The sequence below is a fragment of the Piliocolobus tephrosceles genome, chromosome 4 (assembly GCF_002776525.5).
Source record: "Piliocolobus tephrosceles isolate RC106 chromosome 4, ASM277652v3, whole genome shotgun sequence".
Taxonomy (NCBI): Eukaryota; Metazoa; Chordata; class Mammalia; order Primates; family Cercopithecidae; genus Piliocolobus; species Piliocolobus tephrosceles.
The window spans coordinates 144,539,012-144,557,142 of record NC_045437.1 but is presented as its reverse complement, the minus strand read 5'-3'; the positions used below and the strand labels follow the sequence as shown (position 1 = coordinate 144,557,142).

At 38.6% G+C, this 18,131-nt stretch overlaps 1 protein-coding gene across 1 annotated transcript in view; it reads right to left on the bottom strand.

Annotated features, from left to right (window-relative positions):
• The window catches only part of LARS1 (leucyl-tRNA synthetase 1), a 70,354-nt gene that overhangs the window by 37,272 nt on the left and 14,951 nt on the right, over window positions 1–18,131 (bottom strand). The window contains exons 5-14 of the mRNA XM_023226930.1: window positions 16,014–16,151; window positions 12,496–12,657; window positions 9,892–10,004; window positions 8,932–8,995; window positions 7,552–7,619; window positions 7,225–7,450; window positions 3,388–3,475; window positions 3,230–3,306; window positions 2,681–2,734; window positions 1,357–1,497 (exon numbers count right to left, since the gene is read on the bottom strand). Of these exons, the coding sequence (XP_023082698.1) occupies window positions 1,357–1,497; window positions 2,681–2,734; window positions 3,230–3,306; window positions 3,388–3,475; window positions 7,225–7,450; window positions 7,552–7,619; window positions 8,932–8,995; window positions 9,892–10,004; window positions 12,496–12,657; window positions 16,014–16,151 (1,131 nt within the window). The remainder of the gene's footprint in view (window positions 1–1,356; window positions 1,498–2,680; window positions 2,735–3,229; window positions 3,307–3,387; window positions 3,476–7,224; window positions 7,451–7,551; window positions 7,620–8,931; window positions 8,996–9,891; window positions 10,005–12,495; window positions 12,658–16,013; window positions 16,152–18,131) is intronic.

Here is an 18,131-nt window from a genome sequence, read left to right as displayed (position 1 = left end):
GTGTGATGGCAGGCACCTGTAATCCCAGTTACTCGGGAGGCTGAGGCAGGAGAATTGCTTGAGCCCAGGAGGCAGAGGTCGCAGTGAGCTGAGATTGAGCCACTCCACTCCAGCCTGGGCGACAGAGTAAGACTCCATCTCAAAAAAAAAAAAGAACAAAAATCTGGCCAGGTGCAGTGGCTCAAGCCTATACTCCCAGAACTTTGAGGGCCAAGGTGGGCAGATCACTTGGGGTCAGGAGTTCGACACCAGCCTCACCAATATGGTGAAACCCCCACCTCTACTAAAAATACAAAAATCAGCCGGTCACGGTGGCACGTGCCTGTAGTCCCAGCTACTTGGGAGTCTGAGGCAGGAGAATCTCTTGAACCTGGAAGTTGGAGGCTGCAGTGAGCTGGGATCGTGCCACTGTACTCCAGCCTGGGTGACAGAGCAAGACTCCATCTCTCTCTCTCACACACACACACACACACACACACACACACGCAAATCCCAGAACCAGGCTACCTAGTTTGAATCCCAGTTCCCACTGGCTAACTATCTGGCTAATCTCAAGTAAATCAGTTAATCTCTTTGTGCCTCCATTTCCTCATCTGTAAATTGGGGATAAGAGTGCCTACTTCAGAATGGGGTTATTTTCAGAATTAAGTAAATTAATATATAAGTGCTGCTTATATTAGTGTTGGCTTTTATCATCATTCAAAATATGTGTTACTTCAAAAAAAGATACATAACCAATTCTTGGTTATGCAGAAAAATGTAGGAAAGCTAAAACTAAAAAACATTCTTGTTGATGTCCTTAAAAATCTTCATTTGAATCTGAAGCACCTAACAACTTGTCTGGATTTTTATGTTCTCTAGCCTAGCCTTCTTTCCATGGAAATGTAAACCACATTACCGTATGCACAACTAGGAGAAAAGAATGGTTCAGAACATGTTTGTTGGACTCACCTGGCATTTAGTAGACATTAATAAATAAACTAATGGACTGGATAAAATTGCTTATCTAAAATATGAACTCCCTAACTAGAAGAGCAAAAAAGGGATCAGGAATTCTCCATTCAATAAACCTTTGAAGTTTACTTCACAATATGAACTAATTTGAAATATCGTGTCAAGAAATTCACTCCATAGAGATTCCTAGAGACCACAAAAAAGAATTTCTGAAAATGCTTTCAGGCAAAGGACATGACAAAAGTAAAAAATAGAAATTTGGAAATAGAATACATTCTCATATTAAGCTCTCAAATCAATGTATAGTTGAAACTATGTTAAATTTTTCTACATTTTTTCTAATTAAGAAAATCACAGAGCATGAAGTAAATCAAAGAAAAACTAAAAAAAATTACTACTTACACCCTCATAAAATCCTTTTAGATATAACTTCTCCTTTGCTTCTGCAAGTTTTTCTCGGTCATTCTGGCTCTGAATTTTCAACTCATCACAAATGGTTACTGCAGAAAGATTTCCAAAACCTGGGATTTCAATGACTGGCACCTGCAGCAAACAGCGATCAGAAACATGTTCACACTGACTGAATACACAGGTCTATAGGGCACAAGTCCTTTTGCCTCTAATGTCCAATTAAGTCATTTCAGATTGTATATGTCATTATGACACTGCCACACATTCAGTAATCACAGAGTGACTAACTTCCAGCTGTAAATTTGTCTTCCTACTCTCCACAGGAATATACACACAGCATACCCATAATCTGTGTATCAACAACCCCAATGCCCTTCCCCCACCACATACCTTTCCCAGCATTCTATCCTCCACTGGCATATAATTATCTAAGTAATTCATGCTGAAACAAAATGATGTAAACCAGGGGTCCCCAACCCCAAGGATGTGGACTGGTACCAGTCCGTGGCATTAGGAACCAGGCTGCACAGCAGGAGTTGAGCAACAGGCGAGCATCACCCCCTGAGCTTCACCTCCTGTCAGATCATGGGTGGCATTAGATTCTCATAGGAGCATGAACCCTATTGTGAACTGTGCATGGAGGGATCTAGGTTGCATGTTCCTTATGAGAATCTAATGCCTGATGATCTAAGGTGGTACAGTTTCATCCCAAAACCATTCCCCTACCACACCCTGCTGGTCCATGGAAAAATTGTCTTCCACGAAGTAAGTCCCTAGCACCAAAAAGGTTGCGGAATACTGATGTAAACAACTAGTTTCATGGATGGTTATGCTTTCGGTTTACATTAACTCCTCTGGATCTTTCATGAAATGAAAATCATTTGCTAGTAATTTAAAAGTTTTTCTTTTATAGGCACTAACATGAAAATAAAAGAAACATAAAACAGAGTTGTATAGGATTTTGTTAAAGTTATTATGGTTACAAATAAACATTCATGAAAAGGGCAAAATTTTGTCTTTAGAAGCCAGGAAACTGATCATACTAGCAAAGCAAGCTACTATAAAACTGGAGATGCTAAAAAGCTATGTGTTCCCAAACTGCAGGGGCCAGGTGGTAAGAAAATGCTTGTTAGTTTTCCTTTTGCTCTTATCTACCATAGCAGGTATCAAATTAAAGTGAGTAAATCCTTAAGCAAACTCTCTCTCTTATTTTCATACTCCACCGATTAATTTTGTTATAAGGAAAACATGTTAGCTCTTCTTTTTTTCTGATAAAGAGATGGATGTGAATATTCTGAATTATCTATGTACTCACCGGCTCAAATGGCAAGACCATGTCATCTCTAATTCCATACTTTGCTCGTAAGGCCTACAGAAAAATTTGCAAGTTAACACTAATGATCAACACTTCGCTGGTAGAATCATTGAGAGAAGTAACCTCCAAACTTTCTTAAAACTATTATTTGTTCTCCTTTCCATAGAGGGCAAATTTCTACCTTTACCAAATATCTCAAAAGGGATCCATAACCTTCAAAAATTTAATAGCTAAAGTTATAGTGAATAGCCTAAATGAAACTGTACAGTTAAAAGCAAAAATGTACACAGACATACACCTATCACTTAAATTGAGGTTCATATGCCAGATTTCAATGAAAATGTGAATATCAGAAAACTTTTTCAAAATTCTGTGAAACGTATTTAAAAATCAAACCACAGAAAATATATAAACATCAAGAAACAAGTTAGAGGTAGCAGTTTAAAGATAAATGCATAGCTTTTTAGCCTAGTCCCACAGTGTAGTTCAGCAGTACCTAAGCAATGAGATGGTGAGGACAAAATATAAACATGAAACTCAGATACTCACTTGCTTTTTCTTCAAGTCTCTGAGGGCAGCAATATCATCAGGGGAGTCGGAAGGAACACTTGTAACCACACCAGTGCCTATAAAACAAAGTGTGGAATTAATAACTAGAACCAAAACGTGATTACCAAAATATTTCTAGAAATAAATAAACTCTTTACCTTTATCTTCCTTAATAGTCAGCATTGGGAGAACATAGATCACCTTGTACGATGTTAAAGGTGCAGAAAGTGATGCACCAAGAATTTCCTGCATAAGAAAAAAATCAATATAAAAGGTGAATTCATTGTGACCATTAGAATTTAAACTATGTTAATATTTTAAGCCCTGAGAAGCTAGTAATCAAAAATATATGGCAATAAATTCAAGAGATATATTGTACAATATGGTGACTATAGGCAACAACAATGTATTTTATACTTGAAAATTGCTGTGCAGATTTTTTAAAGAGACAGGGCATTGCTATGTTGCCGAGGCTAGACTGTAGTGGCTATTCACAGGTGCTATCATAGCATTCTACCGGCTCAAACTCCTGGGTTCAGGCAAGCCTCCTGAAGTCTCAGCCTACCAAGTAGCTGGCACTACAGGTGCACACCACTGCGCCTGATTTAAATTTTAGTTCTTCTCACCACATAAGTACGTAAGGTATGAATTTGTTAATTACCTCAATTTAGCCATTTCACAACGTATATATATTTCAAAACATGTCGCATACCATAAATACAATTTCTGTCAATTAAAAAATGAATATAGGCTGGACATGGTGGCTAATGCCTGTAACCCCAACACTTTGGGAGGCTGAGGCAGGTGGATTGCCTGAGCTCAGGAGTTCATGACCAGCGTGGGCAACATGGTGAAACCCCCGTCTCTACTAAAATACAAAAAATTAGCCAGGCGTGGCAGCATGTGCCTGTAGTCCCAGCTATTTGGAAGGCTGAGGCGGGAGAATTGCTTGAACCGGGGAGGCGGAGGTTGTAGTGAGCCAAGATCACGCCACTGCACTCCAGCCTGGGTGACAGAGGGAGACCCCGTCTCAAAAAAATAAGGAAAAGAATATAAATAAAATACACATGAAGTAAAACAAAACACATTCTTTTATACCTACTAGAGGAAAAATAATTATTTTTATTTTTATTTTATTTTTTGAGATGGAGTTCTGCTCTTGTTACTCAAGCTGGAGTGCAATGGTGCGATCTTGGCTCACTGCAACCTCCGCCTCCCAGGTTCCAGAGATTTTCCTGCCTCAGACTCCCAAATAGCTGGGATTACAGGCATGCACCACCATGCCTGGCTAATTTTTGTATTTTTAGTAGAGATGGGGTTTCACCATGTTGGCCAGATTGGTCTTGAACTCCTGACCCCAGGTGATCCACCCACCTCAGCCTCCCGAAGTGCTGGCATTACAGGCATGAGCCACTGCATCCGTCCAGGAAAAATAAATTTTAACAATTATAATAACTAAATCTGTCAATGTTATGATGACATGAGTACACTAATACATTGTTTGTGACATTGTATTCCTTGAAGAAAATATAGGAATCCACAGTAAAAGTCACAGAATGTTCCTGTAACTCAGACTCAACAACAAATTATTTTTTCTTAAACAAGTCTGCCCAATGCTGAGTTAATGCTGAGTTAATTATACTAGGAAAGCCTGGAAACAACTAAAGCTTTCAATGATAGAAAAAATGATTTAACAAAATATGTTACAGGAACAAGAATGAGTACTATACATCTATTTAAAACAGTAATTATGAAGACAAAGTAAAAGGATAGTTCTAATTTCACTTGAAAAAACCCAAAGATTAAGCAATTTTAGACCCGGATTCTCAGATGGCAACAAAGAATTTGCAGCTGCTTGCTCTAGCTAAGGAACACGCTTTTCCTTTCCACATAATTCCCACCCATCCCATTTCATTCATATATATACACATAACCTGCCTTTATAGAATTTGCAGTCATATGGATGATAGCTAAATATTATAGCTATTTTAAAGGTTGAAACTATTTTGCAATTTATAACATCCATGTCCCTCACTCCAGAATTTGCTCAAATTAACAGGGAGAAAAGTTTAAGAATAGGAAAATATGTGTGTCCCTAATACTGTTCCCAAGAACTTCTCGGACAAAATTCCAATATTAGGAACTAAGGAGATGTGGCAGTGCTGCTTTTAACAGAAAGAGGCAGGAAACAATTCAAATGTCCATTAATAGAGAATGGTTAAGTAAACTGTGGTACAGCCAAACAATGAAATACTATGTAGCTATAAAAATAAGAATAAAGAAACTGTTTATGTATTGACAAAATGATTGCCAAGATATAAATCAAAAAGCAAGATGTGGTACAATGCATATAAAGCATATTGCCATTTGTGTAAAAACAGAGGGACAAAAAGTATGTGCATATTCGCTTGTGTATACATGAAATATTTCCATAATACACAAGACAGAGATATTACTGACTACCTCTAGAATGGGGAACTTTTGTATCTTTTTGTGTTTTTTGAATTTTGGGACTTGTAAATATATTGCAATCAAATAAAAAGAAAGTATAAAACAAGAAATAAAACAGTTCAATTTAAAAGAACTGAGATGGTACTCTACTCACATTTTTCTTTTTAAAAAATTATTTAACATACCAAAGATCAGCATTCACTGAATGGAATTAAACACACTCAGAAATACTGATAATAAAGTAGATGCGGCCGGGTGCAGTGGCTCACGCCTGTAATCACTGCACTTTGGGAGGCCGAGGCAGGTGGATCACCTGAGATCAGGAGTTCGAGCCCAGCCTGGCCAACATGATGAAACCCTGTCTCTACTAAAAACACAAAAAATTAGCTGGGTGTGGTGGCACACACCTGTAATCCCAGCTGCTCAGGAGGCTGAGGCAGGAGAATCGTTTGAACCCAGGAGGCGGAGGTTGCAGTGAGCTGAGATTGTGCCACTGAACACCAGCCTGGGCAATAAGAGCAAAACTGTTAGGCCGGGCGCGGTGGCTCAAGCCTGTAATCCCAGCACTTTGGGAGGCCGAGACGGGCGGATCATGAGGTCAGGAGATCGAGACCATCCTGGCTAACACGGTGAAACCCCGTCTCTACTAAAAAATACAAAAAATTAGCCGGGCGAGGTGGCGGGCGTCTGTGGTCCCAGCTACTTGGGAGGCTGAGGCAGGAGAACGGCGTGAACCCGGGAGGCGGAGCTTGCAGTGAGCTGAAATCCAGCCACTGCACTCCAGCCTGGGCGACAGAGCGAGACTCCGTCTCAAAAAAAAAAAAAAAAAAGAGCAAAACTGTTTACAAAAACAAATAAAAATAAAGTAGATGAGTTGTGTAACCATCCAGATTTAACTAATATCAACCAAGACTTTCTTCACAGGAAAAAAAAAACAAAAGCAGCAACAATTCCAAATTTAGTATTACCAGGAATTCAGGTAATAGTATTTTTAAAATAATATAATCTCTAACGCAGCTATTAAATCTCTTGGGGAGGACTGCCTATATTTTTCAACCAGATATTTACCAAGTTGAAACCTAAAAATCAAATATGCTATCTTCATGATACAGTCATACAATGAATATTACACAACAATAAAAAAAGAACTACTCCTACAACATGTATGAATCTCACAAACATAATGTTAAGCAAAAGAAGCCAGACACAAAACAGACTGTACAATTCCATTATGTAAAGTTCAAAAACAACAAATAATCTTTGGTGAAGTCAGAGCAGTGGTTACCTTTGGAGGAGAGAAGTGACTACTAACGATATGGACATGAGAGAGCCTTCTGGAGTGCTAAACTGTTCTATATCTTGATTTAGGTGGTGCTTACCTAAGTGTATACACATATGAAAATGCACCAAAATACACAAGACGTACATACTTTACTGCATGTACACCTCATTTTTTAAGGTTGTAATGCTCTTTTCTCAATATTCATTGTGAAATTTTCCCTGAAATTTATGCATTAAAATAAAAAATCTACTATCCAACTTACCTCCCCCATTAATTCCTTAACAACAGGCACCACGCCATTGTCTTTGGTAAAGCCCTGGTATGACATATTCCTGGCTGCTCTTTGGGTACAGATGAATATATCACCATTCACCGTCTCAAATCCAATGTACTTCATATCAGGACGAACCCAACAATTTGTCTGCCCAAACATGGTCTCAGGTCTGAGAGTAGCAGCCACCAAGAAAATATTTTTACCTTTCAGGCCACTAAGAAAAAAAACAAATATTGATGTAAAAACATTTTGTCAACTCTGTAACAACTATCTGATGGTTCAGAAATGATGAAGCAATTCCTCTGGCAAACCTACCTTAATTTAGATGTGTATGGCTCAAGCACCTTCAATTTGAGTAAAGTATATTCCTGAGGTCCAACACCCTAAGTAAATAAACGATACAAAAATTTGAACGAAAAAAAGACTTGCCTTAAACCTGCTAATCTATGTGAGAGATCTGATTCAAATCCCTAAAATGGGTTCTTGTATTACTAATTTTTTTTTCCAGAGAAGAGACTGCCAGTGGTGTGCTAACCATACCCACACAGAGAAGTCCAGTATGTTAGGAGAGATTTGGAGTAATCACCCAAAACAGTGTTTGCCAAAATGAAGGTGAGAAGACACAATCAACACTAATTCCATCCCAGGGCATGTCCCACATAGTAGTCATCAAAGAAAGATACTGGACCAGAAGTCAGAGATAATGTGTGTTCTAAACTTAGTGTGCTCCCTTACTAATGGGTGAACCCAAGGTAGTCACAATCAAAGTCTCTAAGCCTTTCTTTCCTCATTGGTAAAATAAGGATGTTGTGTCGCAGATAGGACTGTCCTGAGGAACATATAAGAGAAGGATGAAAAATGCTTTGAAAAGTCTACAAAGGATTACTGAAATCTAGGATATTGCTGCCATTGGCTATATTAAAACTTTACTGGGTCTTCTTAAGTCTCTCAGATCTTTTAAAATTTCAATCAACTCTCACTTGGATAAGTTACATCAAAATTGAAGGCTGATTTTGAAAATATGTTCAAAGATGGTAATAAAGAATGACACAATCATAGGGAATCATAAGTTCAGATGCTGGCATTGTCATTGATTTTTACTGTGCCATGGATTTAGCCAAATCACTTACTCTTGATTTACTCAAGTATTTCAGAGAATAATGTTAATAATGTGTTCTACAAGAACGTAGAATGAACTTCTAGGCATGGCTAAAAGTACTTTGGAAATAAGTAAGAAGGCACATGATCAAAGCAAATATAAATGGAATCTGTGTACACCAAATCTTAGTCACATATCTCATTACCTTTCCCTGTGCTTTCTTTTTAGAGCTGTTTATTTTCCAGATGGTGCTTCACAACATTAGCATGCATATAAATCACATTGAGAGCTCGTAAAAAGATATTCCTGGGCCCCACCCCCAGAACTTTTGATTCAGCAATTTTGGGGTAAGGCTCAACAATGTGCGTTCCTATAACAAACTGATGCAGCTGTCCTCAGATGACTCTTAGGGTAGCTAGGTACTACACACAATACAGGTAGCTGTATTGATATCCTATCTCCTCTTCACACCCACCAGAGTATCAGGACAATATCCCTCAGCACTGCAAAGAAGTTATTTTTAGGTTTCTATTTCTTAAACTCTGTGGTCATATTAAGGATTACTATAATAGCTACTCTGTTTCACAAATAATCACCTCTCCAGTTTGTCTATCATGATCCATGCAAGGCTGTCCATCTTTTGGAGAATAAATGGTATACCTAAAAAATGAACAAAAAATGACAAATATTATTATACTATTCACATTTTATCCTAACATATTTGCCTATGTTGCACCTAATTTCTTACATGTCTTGTAACTAAAATTTCTGAGTAGATATCTGTATCTATTATGTGTATTCTTATGGTAGTTCCACTGTCAACCTACTTATTTAATGAAAGCTTTCTACCTTCGTCAAAGGTAATACCACTGGAAAATACACACTGATCTTGGCTTTGTGGTACTGAACAAAAGATTATAAAACATAAATTGACTTAACAAATGAAACTATCAAGGAAGTTGATTATGTAGACTAATCAAGGAAGGTAACTTATCTTCATTTCTTATTTTCCTTGATTAATCTACATAATCAAGGAAGAATCTTAATTTATAGAACAAAATATAAAATAAAACACAAATAAAATGACTACTTTTCTTCTTGGTAGGGAATACTGAACAGAATCTTTAGTAAGATAATAAAAGTCCACAATCCCATTCTCCCTGGTCATATCTGTCATAAACACGAAGCAGCCCAGAGAAATTAAGACACTGGTAAGGAAAAAAGGAAAACAAAGGATACAAAAGAATAGAAACGAAGTGTTTTCAAAACAGAAAGATAATGAAAAAAGAAGGCTACAAGGTGTTTATTTATTCACGTAAGCAATCCTCCTGCCCCATCCTCCCAAGCAGCTAGGACTACAGGTGCATGCCACCATGCCTGGCTAAATTTTTTTATACAGAGAAAGATGCGGTCTTGTTTTGTTGCCCAGACTGCTCTCAAACTCCTGGTCTCAAGCAATCCCCTCACCTCAGTTTCCCAAAGCACTGGGATTATACGCATGAACCTCCATGCCCAACTGATTTTTGCTTTATTATGCTCAAGTACAACAAACTTACCGCTTCCCAAATTTAATTTTGTTTCTTTCTCTTAATGTTAAAAATTGCCATCTGACAAATGAATCATAGTAAGGATTAACATCAGTGGTGATGAAGGAACGACGCCAGTCTACCTATAAAAGGAAAATTTTAAAAGGCAATTATTGAGAAATACACAAATTTTGCTTGAGTAAGAATTCCTATGAATCAATTATTTACTCTTCTAACTTAGAATCAGATCAACTACTAAAAAAAATTTTCCAAGTTCCACTATTAAAAGTATATCACAATTACCTTAATTTACTTAATTAAAGTATGTTTTTAAGCATATACATTTACATATTTACAAACATACAGAAGCTATAATAAATTAAGAAGAAACATTTAATCCTACCTTTATGTATTCCTAAATATTCAAGTTAAACTTGGGCTTCTTCATATTCTTTGAATAAAGCTCCTTTCTACTACTTGTTAATATGTCAATATACACTCCAATTCAACAAACAGTAAAGTATCCAACAAATAGTAAAGACCCATAAGCAATGTTAGGTTCTAGTCGAACAATAACAGTACTAATTCTTTAGTGGCATACAGGGGAAATATATTATTCTAAAATTAAGAGTTGGTCCAAATCTCATATAATCACACAAATATACAGACATATCTGGGAGATATTGTGGCTTTGGTTATAAACCAACACAACAAGTCACACAAATTTTTTTATTTCCCAAGGCATATATGTTATATTTATACTATATTGAATTATATTAAGTGTGCAATAAACTTATATTTTAAAAGACAATGTATATACCTTATTTTTAAAACACCTCATTGCTAGGCCGGGCGCGGTGGCTTAAGCATGTAATCCCAGCACCCTGGGAGGCCGAGACGGGCGGATCTCGAGGTCAGGAGATCGAGACCATCCTGGCTAACACAGTGAAACACCATCTCTATTAAAAAATACAAAAAACTAGCCGGGTGAGGTGGTGGGTGCCTGTAGTCCCAGCTACTCGGGAGGCTGAGGCAGGAGAATGGTGTAAACCTGGGAGGCAGAGCTTGCAGTGAGCTGAGATCCGGCCACTGCACTCCAGCCTGGGGGACAGAGCGAGACTCCATCTCAAAAAAAAAAAAAAAACCTCATTGCTATAAAATGCTAATAATCATCTGAGCCTTCAGTGAGTTGTAATCTTTGTGCTGGTGGAGAGTCTCGCCTCAATGTTGACGGCTGCTGACTGATGAAAGAAGTGGCTATTGAAGGTTGTGATGGCTATGGCAATTTCTTAAACTAACACAACAATGAAGTTTGCCACATCCCTTGACTCTTCCTTTCACAAAAGATTTCTCTGTAGCATGTGATGCTGTTTGATAGCATTTTACTCATAACAGAACTTTCAAAATTGGGAGTGGGCCAGGCATGATGGCTCACACCTGTAACTCCAGCACTTTGGGAGGCCAAGGCAGGCGGATCACTTGAGGTCAGGAGTTTGACACCCACCTGGCCAACATGGTGAAACCCTGTCTCTACTAAAAATACAAAACTTAGCCAGGCATGTTGGCAAATGGCTGTAATCCCAGCTACTAGGGAGGCTGAGGCAGAAGAATAGCTTAAACCCAGGAGGCAGAGGTTGCAGTGAGCCCAGATCACGCCACTGCACTACAGCCTGGGTGACAGAGTGAGACTCCATCTCAAAAAACAAAAACAAAAAAACTTTTCCTTGCATTCACAACGTGGCTGACTGTTTGGTCAAGAGGCCTAGCTTTTAGCCTGTCTTGCCTTTCAACATGCCTTCCCCACTAAGCTTAATGATTTCTTGCTTTTTACTTAAAGTGAGAGACATGCGACTCTCCCTTTCACATAGAGGCCATTATAAAGTTAATAACTGGCTTCATTTCAAGATTGTTGTTTATTAGAAAACAAGGAAACCTGGCCGGGCGCGGTGGCTCACGCCTGTAATCCGAGCACTTTGGGAGGCCAAGGTGGGAGGATCGTGAGGTCAGGAGATAGAGACCATCTTGGCTAACACAGTAAAACCCCATCTCTACTAAAAATACAAAAAATTAGCCAGGCGTGGTGGTGGGTGCCTGTAGCCCCAGCTACTCGGGAGGCTGAGGCAGGAGAATGGCGTGAACCCAGGAGGCGGAGCTTGCAGTGAGGCGAGATCACGCCACTGCACTCCAGCCTGGGCAACAGAGCGAGACTCTGCCTCAAAAAAAAGAAAAAAAAAAAAAAAGAAAAGAAAACAGGGAAACCCAAGGAGAGAAAGAAGGAAACAAGCCAGTCAGTGCAGCAGTCAGAATACAAACATTTACCAATTAAGTTTGCCATCTTATATGGGTATAGTGCGTGGCAACCCAAAACAAACAGAATAATAACATCAAAGATCACTGAATATAGATCACCATAACAGATAATAAAGTTTGAAATACTAAAATAATTGCCAAAATGTGACATGAAGCAAGCAAATACTGTTGGAAAAATGGTGCCACTAGACTTGCTCAACACAGGGTTGCCACAAATCCTCAAATGGTAAAAAAAATCAGTTCCTGGAAAGCACAATAAAGCAAAAGCACAATAAAAAAGCACATACTTGTAAATGCTTTCCTCGTATTTCTTTATAGACATACCTTCAAACCCATTCTCTTTAAATCCTGAATAGCCAGTGGCGGGAAATAGTCAAGCCAATGTTCTGCTTCAGAAAAATTTACTATCTCTGTATCAGACAGACCAAGGGATTTCATAATGCCCCACTGGTATTTAGAAGATCCAGCTTTAGCAGCAGCTTTACTCTGAAAATAATGGAGAAAAATAAACTCGATCAAAGAATAACCAACACTCCAATGACCCAAGATATTTAAAAAAAAAAAAAAAGGAAAAACCAAAAATTGCCTAACATCCAGGACCACAGTAATTTTAAGTAAATAATCCCATTTGGTAATTTTTTTACATTCTAAAATAATGCTGATACAGCAGAACACTGCAGGAATTAGTTGTACTACTTAGTCTGTCAAACTGTATAGTCAAGAGATCAGTCAAGAAACTGGCACCAACTAAATGGAGGGCAACATAAAGAACTACCCATCATGAAGGTAAGATCTCAGTACCAAACCTTGTTTCTTTTATCCTCATACCACATTTACCTTATTTATCTATACAGAGGCTACTCACAGGCTGGGCACAGCAGCTCACGCCTGTAATCCCAGTACTTTGGGAGGCTGAGGAGGACGGATCACGAGGTCAGGAGATCGAGACCATCCTGGCTAACACGGTGAAACCCCGTCTCTACTAAAAATACAAAAAATTAGCTGGACGTGGTGGCGGGCGCCTGAAGTCCCAGCTACTCGGGGGACTGAGGCAGGAGAACGGCGTGAACCCAGGAGGCGGAGCTTGCAGTGAGCCAAGATCGCGCCACTGCACTCCAGCCTGGGCGACAGAGCGAGACTCCGTCTCAAAAAAAAAAAAGAGGTTACTCACAAGACTTTCCTCCTTTTCCAAAAATTATGAATATCAAAAAGACAACCAAATGCCAGAAGTTGAAGGTAGGAAATTTGGTTAAACTGTAACACTATAATAATGCAGCATAAGAAAATGCTGGGGCTGCCAGACTTGCTCTATATGACACTGTGCTGGTAGAAACATGACTGCAAGCATTTTCAAATCTACAGAGTTATACACCACAAAGAGGAAATTTTGGACCAGGCACAGTAGCTCACACCTGTAATCCCAGCACTTTGGGAGGCCGAGGTGGGCAGATCACGAGGTCAGGTCTTGGAGACCAGCCTGGCCAATGTGGTGAAACCCTGTCTCTACTAAAAATACGAAAATTAGCCGGGCATGGTGGTGAGCGCCTGTAATCCCAGCCACTCTGCTGAAGCAGGAGAATCGCTTGAACCGAAAGGCGGAGGTTTCAGTGAGCTGAGACTGTGCCTCTGTACTCCAGCCAAGGTGACAGAGAGAGACTCCATCTCAAACAACAACAATAATAATAATACAAAAATTAGCTGGGCGTGGTGGACACGCCTGTAATCCCAGCTATTTGGGAGACTAAAACATGAGAATTGCTTGAACCCAGGAGGCAGAGGTTGCAGTGAGCCAAGACTGTGCCACTGTACTCCGGCCTGGGTGACAGAGCAAGACTATGTCTTGAAAAAAACAAAAAAAAAGTAAATTTTATGGTATGTAAATTTTTTAACCAGGATGTTGGAGGAACCTAAGGAGGAATGCAGACTGTGACAAATCTATCTAACTGTATTACAAATATATTATATAACCACACTCAAGGGGAAGGGAAGAAAGGAGCTGATCTAGGCAGTTTTGGAAAACAGTGTGATTAGATTCTAAAGACAAAAAGAATTACACACAAACACTATACTTTAGTCAGTAAAACTATTTCTCCCAGGGGTATAGGCTGGCAATTATGAAACTACTAGTAGTCTAGGATTGAACAAATAAATATACTATAGGTAATGAGAGCCAAGTGTCTCACTGTTGTAGTAAGAAGTCACAAATAAACCAAGGGAAAATGCTAGAATGAGACCCATGGTGCTAAAACGGAGCCAGGGGTATCAATATGAACTTACTTTTTAAATAAACATTCAAATAGATAAAGAAATAAAAACAGATGTGTATGCATGGCTTAGCAGACATAAATATATTTCCTTGCTCTTTCCATTGAGAGTGCCTAGAAGCAGTGATACCCCAGGTAATGAGCACACCCAGCATTCAGACCTTAGTTTCTGAATACCATTCTTCAATAAAAGAAACCTTGGAGAAGTGGTTGATTCCTTGGTTGAATCGTGGAAAATAAAAGATAAGCCTGGAACAGCTTGTGACAGCATAAAGTGCTTTGAACAAAGGAAGATGAGGGAATGTCTAATGGACACAGGAGCCAAGCTAAAAAAACTCCCAATGGCCAAAGCTAAAACAATTTATTTACTCTAGCTTTATTACAATAAAAAAGAACAATTTGACAACCGATTATGGTGTTGTTAACAACCACACACACACATACACACACACACACAAAAAAAAAACAAACCAATAGCCAGGCACAGTGGTACAAGCCTATATAGTTCCAGCTACTCAGGAGACTGAGGTGAGAAGACAGCTTGAGCTCCGGAGCTGAAGGCCAGCAACATAGTGAGACTCCATCTCTTAAAAAACAAAAAGCTCAATGGTATTGATTTATAACCTAAAGAATAAAGTAAATATCCATGAATCCATATGACATACAAAGGACAGAATAAGTAAGTGGGGGAGAAAAGACAGCTCTTCCTTTCAGAAGAATTATAGATAATAAATGTAAAAAGAATGAGGGAAATGGAAAATCACGATTAGAAGACTACAGTAATAACTGTTGTAGGCAAGATCCACTGATGAATGCTAAAATTAATGAGCAAATATTTAAAAAGAAACACAGTATTATTTCCATGGCCTCAAAAGATTTCTCCCAAAATATATATTAATTATAAAAACAAAAATGAAATCTTTACAGGAGAAAAACCTGGCAGACACCATCTTAACCAAAGATCAATGTTAACATCACCAATAATATCAGTATCATATAGTCCCTAATGTTTGAGAAGGACAAATTACCTCTCTAATAGTCTTCCTCAAAATCAATAACCTCAATCTAACGATGAGAAAGCATTGAACAAACTCAAACTGAGGCATAATCTATAATTATCTGACCAGTATTCATTAAAAGTATAAAGGTCATGGAAGAAAATAAAAGACAGAAAAGATTAAGGAAACATAGTAAGGACACATAACAACTAACTGCAATGTGGGATCCTGGATTGGACATTGGAAGAGAAAAGGACATTAGTGAAAACACTGGTAAAATCCAAAAAGTCTAGAAAATACTACTGTACTGATGTTAATTCCTTAATTTGAAAAATAGTATCATAGTTATATAAGATGTAACATCTCTATACTATCTTGCAGTTCTTCTGTATATCTAAAATTACTTCAAAAAAGAGGAAAAAGGCAATAGGAAGTCAGAAAGATAATTGTTTGCTTTGATACTTTAAAAAAATTATCTAGTACATTTTATGTGTTGGGCACTGTGCTAGTACTGGGAATGCACATATAAATCAGAAAAATATAAAACTTCAACCAACATAAATATCAACCACTATCAAACCTTTTTTCCTTTAGCTTTATCCTTAATTATTATATCTTCTGTTTTAACATTTGTTTCTTCCTCTTCCTCTTCTTCATCTGGAAAATCCGGGGGGCAACCATACAGCTCTATTTCTCTTTTCAACTTATCAGCACATGCCTACAACGAACATTAGAGATAATAAAGTTCAAAATTCAAGGTAGACACAATTTCAGTTCTTTATTGTTTAATTGCCAACTAAAATTGATTCTGAAATTTTTTACAATACCTTGATACATATGTGGCTCCACTACAGAAAACTGAAACGAAAGCTGGGAGCAGTGGCTCACACCTATAATCCCAGCACTTTGGGAGGCTGAGGCAAGCAGATCACTTGTCAGGAGTTCGAGACCAGCCTGGCCAACATGATGTCTCTACTAAATATAAAAATTAGCTGGGCATGGTAGCACATGCCTGTAATCCCAGCTACTCAGGAGGTTGAGGTGAGAGGATCACTTAAACCCAGGAGGCAGAGGGTGCACTGAGCCAAGATTACACCACTGCAGTCTAGCCTGAGCGACAAAGCAAGAATGAGCCCCATGTCTCAAAATAAATAAATAAAGGTATAAATCATGTACCTCAAAATTCACTAATTTATAAATTAGTATTTTTTTATAAATTAGTATTTTACTCACATTTACTCACATTCAACACCCAGAATATTCAATATAGTATATTATATACTGTATATATTAGATGTATAAAGATATAGGAAACATAATGTGTTACCATTTTGGATAACATTAATAACATTGTTTCTCAATTTAAAGATTACTGTCACATATACTCTATTAGTTATCATCACAAGCCTACCAAGTAGATAGGATAGGCTTTAAGTCAGAAAACAGAGACGAAGTGATTTACCTTAAGGTTATATATACGGCTAGCAAAGTTACAGACTTAACCCTGGACTTTCCACTCTAGCTCTTATCAATTATACCACAATGAGTCCACTGTCAAAAACAAAGATGACACCAAGTAAACACTGTTAAAGTTATGAGAAAGGGGCCGGGCGCAGTGGCTCAAGCCTGTAATCCCAGCACTTTGGGAGGCCGAGACGGGCGGATCACGAGGTCAGGAGATCGAGACCATCCTGGCTAATACGGTGAAACCCTGTCTCTATTTAAAAATACAAAAAATTAGCCGGGCGACGAGGCGGGCGCCTGTAGTCCCAGCTACTCGGGAGGCTGAGGCAGGAGAATGGCGTAAACCCGGGAGGCGGAGCTTGTAGCCACTGCACTCCAGCCTGGGTGGCAGAGCAAGACTCCGTCTCAAAAAAAAAAAAAAAAAAGTTATGAGAAAAATAAGAAATACAGAAGTAAAAAATTTTTTAATGGAAAAGCCTCTTCTATCTAGAAGAATTTCAACCACTAATACAATAATAAAAACAGGCAAGGATGTTTAAAGGATGCTAAAACCACTGGGTTATTGAGTAACAGGACATTCAGAGGTTCTCAAAGTGTTATCCTATTGATTACTTTTTAATTTCTTTCTTTTTTTTTTTGAGATGGAATTTTACTCTTGTTGCCCAGACTGGAGTGCAATGGCGCAGTTTGGGCTCACTGCAACCCCTACCTCCCGGGTTCAAGCGATTCTCCTCCCACAGCCTCCAAAGTAGCTGGAATTACAGGCGCACGCCACCACGCCTGGCTAATTTTTTTACTTTTAGTAGAGATGGGGTTTCACCACGTTGGCCAGGCTGGTTTCAAACTCCTGACCTCATGTGATCCTCCCACCTCAGCCTCCCGAATGCTGGGATTACAGGCGTGAGCCACCGTGCCTAGCCTTACTTTTTAATTTTATAGGAGGAAAAGTCACCTTTGGAATGAGGAAACCTGGCAGGATTAACTTAATTTCACTAAAATGGGACAAATTGCCATTTTATATGCTTTTGAGGTGATACAATGGGAAGTTTATACCTCAACAATGAAGTATTCTTGTCAAAATATTTAGCCCAACCCTAATCATGAAAAAACAGTCAGAAAACTCATATCATGGGACATTCTACAAAATAACTAGCTTAGGCCGGGTGCGGTGGCTCAAGCCTGTAATCCCAGCACTTTGGGAGGCCGAGACGGGCGGATCACGAGGTCAGGAGAT